The 10,980-nt window shown below is 43.0% G+C and overlaps 1 protein-coding gene across 1 annotated transcript in view; it reads left to right on the top strand.

The window, feature by feature from the left end:
* The window catches only part of LOC308081523 (hemagglutinin/amebocyte aggregation factor-like), a gene marked incomplete at its 3' end in the record, with an annotated part of 102,700 nt that overhangs the window by 76,212 nt on the left and 15,508 nt on the right, over positions 1-10,980 (top strand). Inside the window, exon 4 of the mRNA XM_080457894.1 lies at positions 10,806-10,961. Within this exon, the coding sequence (XP_080314020.1) occupies positions 10,806-10,961 (156 nt within the window). The remainder of the gene's footprint in view (positions 1-10,805; positions 10,962-10,980) is intronic.

Genomic DNA, 10,980 nt, shown 5'->3' with positions numbered 1-10,980 from the left:
TGGGCACTTGCCAGAAGGACACAGTCCCCAAATGATTGGCTTCTCTTTCGTATCCTCAGAAATAAATGTACTGCTCTCCTCAGAAAGCTGAAATCACAGTATTATTTATCTTTAACTTCCGATACATCCAGCAATCATGCAAATTTCTGGAAAGCAGTTAAATCCCTCCAGCAGAGGGGAGCTGCTGGTCCCCCGCCAAAGTTGCGAGTTGGGGATTCTTTCATTAGTGACAAAAAATGTATGTCAAATGTTTTTAATGACCATTTCAAAAGGGCTGGGCATATTTTTGATGCACAAAATGCCTCCTCCTCTCAACAAGGGGCTCAGGAAGTGGCATTCTTACCAGCAAATGGCAATGTAAACGCTTGTTTAAATTTTGACTTCTTCTCTATCCTGGCCTCCGATGTTCTCAGTTCGTTGTCCTCTCTGGACCCCAAAAAGTCCCCTGGCCCAGATGGTCTTGATCCTTATCTGCTGAGATTAGCTGCGTCAGTTATAGCACAACCTATAACTGATATTTTCAATCTGTCGCTAACTACAGGCCAATATCTAATCTTTCGGCCTTAGCAAAGATCCTAGAAGCCCAGATATCAGCCCAAGTAAACAGATTTCTTGATCAACATCAAATCTTAAATACCATGCAATCTGGGTTCAGATCAAAACACAGTACTGTCACAGCTTGCCTTACTGTCTTGGATGACATTAAGGCTGCCTGGGATAAGTCACATGTATGCGCTGCCCTGTTTATTGATTTATCCAAGGCTTTTGACACTGTTGATCTCCCGATACTGTTAAAGATTCTTTCCAATATAGGCATGGGCCAAAATGTGACTAGCTGGTTCACCAGCTATTTGATCGGCCGCACACAATGTGTGAAATTGGGTGACATAGTGTCCGATCAAGTAGCCATGGAGAAGGGAGTCCCCCAGGGTTCTATATTAGGTCCTTTACTTTTTCTTTTATATGTGAATAACATCTGCAGTCAGTCAAAGTACTCTAGGTACCATATGTACGCGGATGACACGGTTCTGTACTCCTGTGCGCCCACGCTAGACATGGCTGTAACAAATTTGTCTTTGGATTTCATTTCTTTGCAGCAGGAATTGAAAAAAAGCAAATTGATGATAAATGGTAACAAAACTAAGGCAATGATGTTCACTCCACGAGTTTGTCCAATCCCCTTATGCATCCCCACTTTAGATGGCAGCCTAATTGAGTGGGTCGATCGCTATAAATACCTTGGGTTCTGGTTGGACAAACATCTAAATTTTAAATTCCATATTGATGCCTTGAGTAAGAAGCTGAAATTTACTCTAAGTTTTTTCTATAGAATGAAGGCTTGTTTTGCCTGCACTGCTCGCAAAAAATTGGTCACTGGTCTGTTTTTGTCCCAGCTGGATTATGGGGACAATATTTACAGGTTTGCTTGTCACCGGCTTCGGTGTTGTGCCTCCACATTGACCAAGCTGGATCCCCTGTATCATGCTGCATTGAGATTCATAACGAATTCTCCTTTTAGAACTCACCATTGCACGTTGTATGCTGCAGTTGATTGGTCCTCTTTGACTACGTGCAGGTTGCAACATTGGTATAATTTCATTTATAAAGCTATTCTTGGTGAGCTCCCCTACTACATTACCTCCAAATTCAATTTGGTTAGAAATGGCTTAAATCTCAGATCAAATGCTTGGTTACGCTGTGAAGTACCTTCATTTTCATCTGAGGGAGGTAAAAAATTTCTTTCTTTCTTAGGCCCTTGGTTGTGGAATGATCTCCAGACTAAACTCAAATTGGCTGCTGTAATTCCCTTGAGAAGCTTCAAAAGAATCACCTTAGTTTTATTCACAAACACCTGCACCTGTCCGGAGGTTTAGTAGCCTAGCGGAAGGTTTTTGGTTATGTGTATTGGTTGTACACTGTGTGTATTATTATTTTTTGTTTGATTACTGGCTTTTTTCTATTGTATAAAGTGTAGCATTTGGAGTTATCTTATGTATTTGTGATGTATCTTGGATGACTATTTTGTTGTTTGTTTTTGTATTGGTATGTTAAGCTTAGACTGTGTAATTTTAACGCTGTATCTTGGCCAGTTCACACTTGAAAAAGAGACTGTGTCTCAACGTGTTTTTACTGGTTAAATAAAGGTTAAAAAAATAATAAAATGTACTGTATGTAATTGAGTGTGTGGGGGGGAGTATTATACGTATTCATCCCCTCATTTATAGTGGAAATATATGCTGTTAGGGACTGTTTGTTATTTAGTTACCAGCAGGTTTTTTTTTTATATTGACACCAACAGTAGGTGTAGAATGCTGATCTTTTCTGACGTTTATTATAGGCGAATGTAGCGCCCTATTTGACGTCGGTGTCCATATGGTTCCATATGTGTCCTCTTGAGGTTACAAAAACAGCATAAACGAAAGAAAGATTAATCTGTAACACAGTTTTATACAATAGCCTATGTACTGGGGTCCCTGCATGCTTGATCTCTCTCTCAGCTAAGGGGTGCTTGACCTGAAAAACGTTGAAGACCCTGGATCTGGACTGTATTATTATATTATATAAATTTAATCATGTATGCTATTTTTTAATTTATTATGTTTTAAAAACATAGAAGACCTACAAGCTCACAATGTGTCACATTCACGACGCGTTGTCAGCTTGTAGGTCTGCTATTTTAGGCGTGCGACACCTTCGGTGTGGGGGGGGGGGGGTTAATAAAGCGCAGAGGCTTTCTTTAATACACCGGACACTCGGACAGGGTTTTCATAAATAAAAGCTAAGTGGTGCTTCTCTAACTCTTGCATTTTTAACCCGTGGGGCTACTACTACAGTAGTGGGTGCTTCATAGTAATAGTCAGAAGTCTGCACGTAGGTTCACTCGCTGCAACGGAGATGAACGTCAGCGCCACTGCAGTGGCTACCATATACCAGAACGCTCGGCCCAAAACACAGTCGCCCCGGGGCAAATCCGCCGGTATTCACCTGGTATTTATAAACGTAACCCCAGTAATTTATGCCTAAACAAACAAAACCTAACCTTATTCCTAAACGTTACCTCACGGTGCCAAAACCTAATTTTATTCCTAAACATAACCTCAGTAAAACTATACTTCTAACCTTATCCTCAGTAAAACAAAACCTTATCCTCAGTAAAACAAATACAAGAATACAAGAACCGCTTGTCTGCGAAAGAAATGGGGGTGACGTGTTTTGGGGCGACTCTTCCGTTTACCACGACCGTGCAGCCAGAAGACTGAACATAATGGCGTTGGAGGTCCAACCTGGGTCCTACGACAAACTTTCTGGCCTTCTCCTTGTGTTGGGTGTTGTATTTTGTTCATTACTGTTGAATTCAATGTTGATGAACAGGGGGGATGTTTATGAAAATACGGAACAAATTGCTCTCTGCTGGGAGCGAGGAGCACACAAGTTGACAAAACTGCCTGTGTCTGTGTCTCTGTCTCTGGCTCAAATGGGGCTGTGACGTTGAATTGTGGGCGTTCACTCCATCTCTTATGTATAGGGGGTGGGGCTAAAGCCGCATTCCATTGAATCGAAATCATAGAACGGAGATTCTCTGTTCAAAACCTTTGAATACAAATGTAACGTTATTTTTTAGCGTCCGTTTTTATGAAAATGTTGACTATAGCACCTTTAATATATTTAAATATATTTATGATCAATTCATGATCACATGTATTGTTATACATGTGAATACATGATTTTTTAAATTGTATTCTTTATTTTTGTATTAATATTTGTGTTTTATTTATTTATTTATTTTATTATTCCCATTTTTGTATCTCTATTTTATAGTATGTTTTACCCCCTGTCCGTCCGTCCGTCCGTCCGTCCATGTGTCCGTCCGTGTGACCGTTCGTCTGCGAGCGGCTAATCTCCGACACGTTGGCCCGCTCGCTCCGAAACTGTGCACATACACTCCCTGGATGCCAATTCAGAACCTCTGCCCCACATTTTTCACATAGCCCTATTAGAGCGCCACCAGGAGGCCGATTTGTGCAAAACCCATTTACTCCTACAGATTTTATCCAAACATCATACAAATCGATACAAATTATCTCTATAGTCATGTGATCAACCCAGATCTGTCCGATTTTTCCAAAGTTTGCAGGATTGATCCGTTTTGAACAAAATGCCTCAAATCATGAACGCAGCTTGCGATTTCCGTGAAATTTCACACGCACATTCCCACTAGGCCGAGGAAGAAATGGCACCCTTTTCACATTGGCCTGTTATAGCGCCACCAGGAGGCCACAATAACGTACCTGACCTGGCGGAGACCTGTGCTCCGAGAAGCATTTTTTCTAGTTTTCTCTGTGCTTCATGATCCATAATATATTATATAATAATTATAATAATACACGATCATAATACCTCTTTATACTCGTTCATTGTCTTGTTTTTAAATATTTTTTTAAACACATAGATCAAACTACACCTCCTTAATTCCTTTTCACAACAGCTCCACAAACTTACCCCTTCCACAGATACACAATGTTGTTTGGTATTTGTTCTTGCCCATGTTGTTTCAAACATACCAGTGTTTCTAAGATCATATTGGGTGTCTTTGATCTCTTTTCTGTAAAAAAAAAATTGGATTAATGTTGGTTTTGTAAGTGTTTGCCAATACCTCCACACAGTATGTCACGTATTGAACTATAAGGGAACGATACAGTAAGTATAATGAGTTTTGGTTTAAGATTTATTTTGATCTATATAATATAGCGGTTACATGTCGGCTTTCCGACATGTCGCCTTTCCGACGGTTACTAACCCTATACCTAACCCTAACCCTAACACTAACCGCACGCGGATGCCACTAGTCGGAGTAGTGAGATTTCGGAATGGAAGGAGCACCCCTAATATAGCAATGGTTTTAGACATTTTCCTTTTGACATGATTTATGTGAGATTTCCAACACACCAAGACATTCATATTCATATACTCTTTCTATAGTAATATAATTTATCCTCCATGTGACTTCATTATCGATTTTTTGGTTTCCAAATATCATACGTTTTGTTTTCAAGGATAATTTGTTTATATCAAACCAGTTTTTTATTATGTTTAGTTCCCTTTCCATTGTCTTCAGAATTTCTTCCAGATTGTTCCCTTGGCAGAATAAATTTGAGTCATCAGCGAACAGAACATAATTCAAAAGGATTGTGAGAGGGAGCAGGCAGTAAGGAGTGAATGAAAGTGTGAGAGGTCCGTCTCGCGCCACTTCCTTTCAGCTGCCATGAGAAGTGTTAGCTCAGCTCTGAGGGTTTCAGATAACCAGAGAGCCTGCAGACATGGGCGTGCTGGCCTGGGAGAATGAGGACAGTGATAGTCAAAGTACGCAGATGAGATAGTGGATAGAAAGGATGAGGTTACGGCGTCAGATGAGAGGGAGGGAAAGAAATCCTGGGAGGATAGAGATGAGAGTATAGAGGTCGAGAGAGTGGAGGGGGTTAGGAACCTTAGGTTACGTCGAGTGGTGACGGTCTGAGGGTGAGTAGGTTTAGGTGGGAGAGTAGAGAGAGAGAGGGAGACGTTATGAAGTGGTGATCAGAGGTATGTAGAGGGGTAACAAAGAGGTTAGAGGAAGAGCAGGATCTGGAGAACACGAGGTCCAATACAATACTAGCTCTCTGAGTGGGAGCAGAGAAGGAGACAGGGAGAGGTCAAATGAAGACAGAAGGAACTGTAGCGGACATGGCGTAATAATTATGGGAAATAATAATGATAATTATGAAAATATTGAAAATATTTTCTGAAAAATCAAAATATCAATTTTCACCAAAAATTAAGGAATTGTGCCCTTAATTTGCACCTCCACACAACCATGAAAAAGGCTACGCAAGAATCTTTGACACAGTATGATGCATGGGTTCTGGTTAGGGATTGATTGGAAATATTTGCTTTGAAATCATTTGGAAAAGGACCTCCGTTTATATCAAAATAATGTGTTTATTAAGATAAATCCTAGGATAATAAAACAACCAATGAAATGGGGAAAAGAACAATAGATCAATACTTCATAAGATGATGAAACCGGTTAAAATCTCAACAATATACACATAACAGATCTACAATCTGATCAGATCAAATGGCCACATTTTAATATACTAAAGGAGAAGAAGGGATTAAAGTCATAAAGAAAAGAGAAAGATCAATGGTCAAAATAGCTAATCTACCCTCAAAACTACACTCAGTTGCCACACCACATGTGAAATGCATCATGCTCGCCTGTCCATTGGAATGAATGAGAGGAGATCTGGTTTTGGCTGGAGAGCATCCTCAGTCTCCACTCAACTCGGATTGAGGAGACAGTATTGTGTGGCTTTTGGCCCACGTGTTAGAGGGAGCGGAGCAGCTTTCGGCAGGAGCAGTGCATCTGGCTTTGGCTGGAGAGCATCCTCAGTCTCCACTCAACTCGGATTGAGGAGACAGTATTGTGTGGCTTTTGGCCCACGTGTTAGGGGGAGCGGAGCAGCTTTCGGCAGGAGCAGTGCATCTGGCTTTGGCTGGACGTAGGCCCGTGGTTCTTCTCGTGGGGAGGACCTGAGGCGTTGGCTAGCATGGATAGCTAGTGTCCGTGCAGTTGCATAGAACAGGGTGTAGAAAGGGGGAAGGGACTTCTCGTCGGACCTTCTGTTGCTGCTTTGACGTCAGGAGAGAGGCGTGGGGGATTTGTCACCCCGGAGAGAGCAGAAAGAGGGGACTCAAGCAAGAGTCGACCCTCTGGTCATCGAGAGCGCGGTGGAAGAGAGAGCGAAGTAGGGTTTCCCCATTTCCTTTATAGGTAGGAGGAGGAGTCCTCCTCCTTGTCACACTGGAGGCGTGTTTGAGGCAGCTGTGTGAGTGGCTACCTCCCTTCCTATTATGAAAAACTAAACTTATCTGCTAAGTATCTTGGGGGACTTTCTATTAATACATTTGACTGGATATTTGGAATCACAATGAATTAAGAATTGTCTAGATATTAAACATGACAGCATTATATCAACTAGGAAGCCGGTAAGCATTGAAGCCTAATTTACAAGAGAAGCATCACATTTAAAAGCACAAAAGTTCAGAATCTGTTCTTGAGAGATTAGCAATTTAGTAACAGCCAATTGTCTGTAAGGACACTATCTGACATGGTTAGTGTGTGTATTCTTATTTCTTTTGTCCGGCATAATACAAGCTTTGTTGAGGGTGTTTTCTTTTGTAATAGGCCTACTATTGTTCATTGTTGTAGTCCTAGTACAGGACAATAATTATATATTTTAAAGTGACAAAACATGACACGTAAACAGTTTATTCACATTCGCTTGTTGTATGGTGCTCAGTGAGCCTGGTTGTGACACTGTGAGCTTGGTGACGACATTCCAACATGTCGTAAAAGTCTCCGGTTCCCTTTCTTCTAGCAAGACAGAGAGAGAGAGAGAGAGAGAAAGTCTCTGACGACATTCCTTTGAGCAATAAAGCTCCCCCCTTATCTCAAAGCACACAGGATCCTTTAGAGCTCTGTGTCCAAAGGGGGAGGGGGGGGTCTTTGCGATGAGCCAACCCGGTCCACTTGGTTATGAACTGGAAACCATATTTAATTTGCCTTCTATGTTCATACTTGGTCCGCCATCATCTCTACAGAACGTAACAGGAGAATACTTCTCTGCAGTAGGTATGTTGAAGTCACCCAGTAGAATGAGGGGAGTGCAACTGTCCTCATAACTCCACCAGAACAACCTCCTGGACTCCCACCAGTCTTGGTTCAAAGTGGGTCACTCAACCGAGACTGCCCTCCTGTAGCTTCATGCCGCTATAGCGAACTCTCTCTCCTCCGTCCTGATACTCCTGGACCTGTCTGCAGCGTTCGGCACGGTGAACCATCAGATCCTCCTCTCCACCCTTGAGGGGATGGGTGTCTCAGGCTCTGCACTCTCCCTGTTTGTATCCTACCTGACGGGTCGCTCCTACCAGGTGATGCTGAGAGGATCTGTGTCAGAACCACACTCACTACTGGGGTTCCCCAAGGCTCGGTTCTGGGTCCTCTTCTTTTCTCTCTCTACACTACATCTCTTGGTGCTGTTATCCAAACCCATGACTTTACCTACCACTGCTATGCCGATGACACCCAGCTGATCCTGTCATTTCCCCCCTCTGACACATAAGAGGAGGCATGCATTGCTGCTTGTCTGGCTGACATCTCGGAGTGGATGTCGACGCACCACCTGAAGCTCAACCTGGACAAGACCGAGTTGATGTTCCTCTCGGGGAAGGGCTGTCCGCACCGAGACATGGCCATCACCATTGATAATGCTGTGGTGCCGTCAACTCGGACTGCAAGGAATCTGGGTGTGACCCTGGACGACCAACTGTCGTTCTCGGCAAACATCACATCAGTGACACGGTCCTGCAGATTCCTCCTCTACAACATCAGGAGCATTTGCCCCTTTCTCAAGAAGAAGGCAGCCACGGTGCTCATCCAGGCTCTTGTCATCTCTTGCCTGGACTACTGCAACTTCCTCCTTGCGGCTCGTCTGGTGTTCAACCGCCCCAAGTTCTCCCACACAACTATCCTTCTCCGTTCTCTACACTGGCTCCCGGTAGCGGCTCGCATCCAGTTTAAAACCCTGGTGCTAGCCTATAGGGCAGTGAAAGGAACAGCTCCTTCTTACCTCCAGGCTATGGTCAATGCTTACACCCCTGCCCGACCACTTCGGTTTGCCGCCACGGGGCGACTGGTTGCCTCGTCGTTCAGTGGTCCTTCTGGCCGATCTACACGGTCACAGCTTTTTTCTGTTCTGGCCCCACAGTGGTGGAATGAACTCCCCACTGATGTCAGGACAGCAGAGTCACTGCCCATCTTTCACCGCAGGCTGAAAACCCACCTCTTCAGGAAACACTATCCTTCCTCTTCGCCTTGCCTACTTGTTGGTAACTAGTTGTCCGAACTCTTGTTTTATTGTTTTATTGGATCTTGTTTATTTGATACACTTATTTGTTTTATCTCTTGCTCATTTGATTTTCGTATTTGTCTCATCTGTTTAGGAAAGTAGGTAGCTGATATATTGCACTTTTACCTTAGCGCTAGGTACACTCTTAGTTGCTTGTTTTAAAACTACTGGTGATTAGTAGTTTCGTTCCCTACCTATGTTGAATGCACTTATTGTATATTGTATATTATATATTGTATATAAGTCGCTTTGGATAAAAGCGTCTGCTAAATGACTGCAATGTAATGTAATGTAAAGTGCCATCTTCCAGAAAGGAGCTGATCAGAGAATCTAGTTCTTCCAGGAAGTTCCCAAATGTCTCTTGGGGGCGATAGAGCACAATGATGGTGAGAGGGACATGTTGAGTTATTGATCACATGACTATAGATATAATGGCCAATGTGAAAAATTGGGGCACGGCCTCCAACTGTTGAGGCCGTATGAGCACGGCCTCCAACTGTTGAGGCCATGCTCATACGGACATACAAACACACTCCTTCACTTGATGGAGTGGTTGGTACCCCTCAAAAATACAGACTCTCGCTTTTGTATGTGCAAGTGTCGTGTGTGAGAGAGAGAAAACGTATCGTAGCCCTGTTTCTCCAAGATACGACGTTCAGCTTTATTTTAGGTGACTTTGGTGGAGTAGCCCTTTATATAAACATCTTACAAAAAAGGATGATTAGCAGGTCTTCTTTCTTCTCCGTCCAAAACTCTGCCATTGTTTGGTTGTTTACGTCTGATAACCTAGGAATTAGCTCAGTCTAATGCGACCGTAGTCTGTAATGAAAATTCTCTTCTGGTCTCGAGGGAGACCAATGTTCTTCATATTGGGTGGTTTGTTTACAGTCTGATACACAGGTGGGTGGATTGTTTTCACTTCAGGGAGCCGTCAATGACCTTGGCCTGGTGGAGCCATCCGCCGTTGTCCTAGGCAACGTAGATTGGAGGTTCCGGAATCCAGAGCAATCCACGGTTATCACCGATGGTAGTCATAACTCCAGGTGGCCAGCGTAGACCAGCGTCGAGGCGAATAACAACATTTCAACTTCTGTGTTCTGACTGAAGTTCATGGACGCACACTGGGGCTGTGTGCATCTGGCAAGGAAATCACTTTGGTCATGGTCTAACTTGCACTTTAACGTTAAACCCAATAAAATATGTCTCTATATATATACAAAATCGTTCAAAACTGATTAAAACTTAATGCATCAACATCTGTGCTTGTGATTGCCTCAAAACGAGCTGTACACGCTAGGATTGGTTAAACTTGATAGTTTCAGAAACGTTTTTCTTGTAATTGAACAAGTGGAATCACTTGTGATGCAATGAGACGGCATGTACCGACTGCAACGGGGTAATTCAGACCGCTGCAACGGTTTTGACGCGTTGCAAATCATTGGTGTGGACTGTGTTGTGAAATTGTAGATCAGCTATTTTCTGATTAACTGTAAGAATACTGTAAGTCAGGCTATATGCTGCGTTCACACTGGCAGCTACAAAGATACAGGCTACCATTCAACTTCAATGGAAGCCAGCCATGAAGATACAGAAATACATCCAATGTTTGTAGCTGCTACAAAAGCTACAACAGCTACACAAAAGTTGAGCTGGTTTCAAAGCCACCCATATGCAGTGTAGCTTTGTAACTTTGAATCTTTTATATCTGCCAGTGTGAACGCAGCATTAGGGTAGTTTTAAAATTGGCAAAACAATGTTGATGTCCTTGAACGTTGAAGTACTATAATAATACAAACAGGCGTGTGTGTGTGTGCACATGCGTGCGTGTGTTTGATGACATTTCCCCTATAATTTCAGTTGGAAGTACTACTGCTGTAGGTCGTCTCACCTGACCCTGTCTGATTGCATGGTAACAGACTATGTCAACGACTGGGATGAGCAGTTCTACTGGAAGCTCCCTGCAGCGACGTACTACCTAACAGGTGTCATCAGCGACCGCGACGAGTACAGCAAGTAAGTACATTCACAGCCA

The sequence above is a fragment of the Gymnoscopelus braueri genome (genome assembly GCF_963280865.1).
Source record: "Gymnoscopelus braueri genome assembly, contig: SCAFFOLD_102, whole genome shotgun sequence".
Taxonomy (NCBI): domain Eukaryota; kingdom Metazoa; phylum Chordata; class Actinopteri; order Myctophiformes; family Myctophidae; genus Gymnoscopelus; species Gymnoscopelus braueri.
The sequence above is the reverse complement of the archived record's forward strand: the minus strand, read 5'-3'. Positions and strand labels throughout refer to the sequence as shown.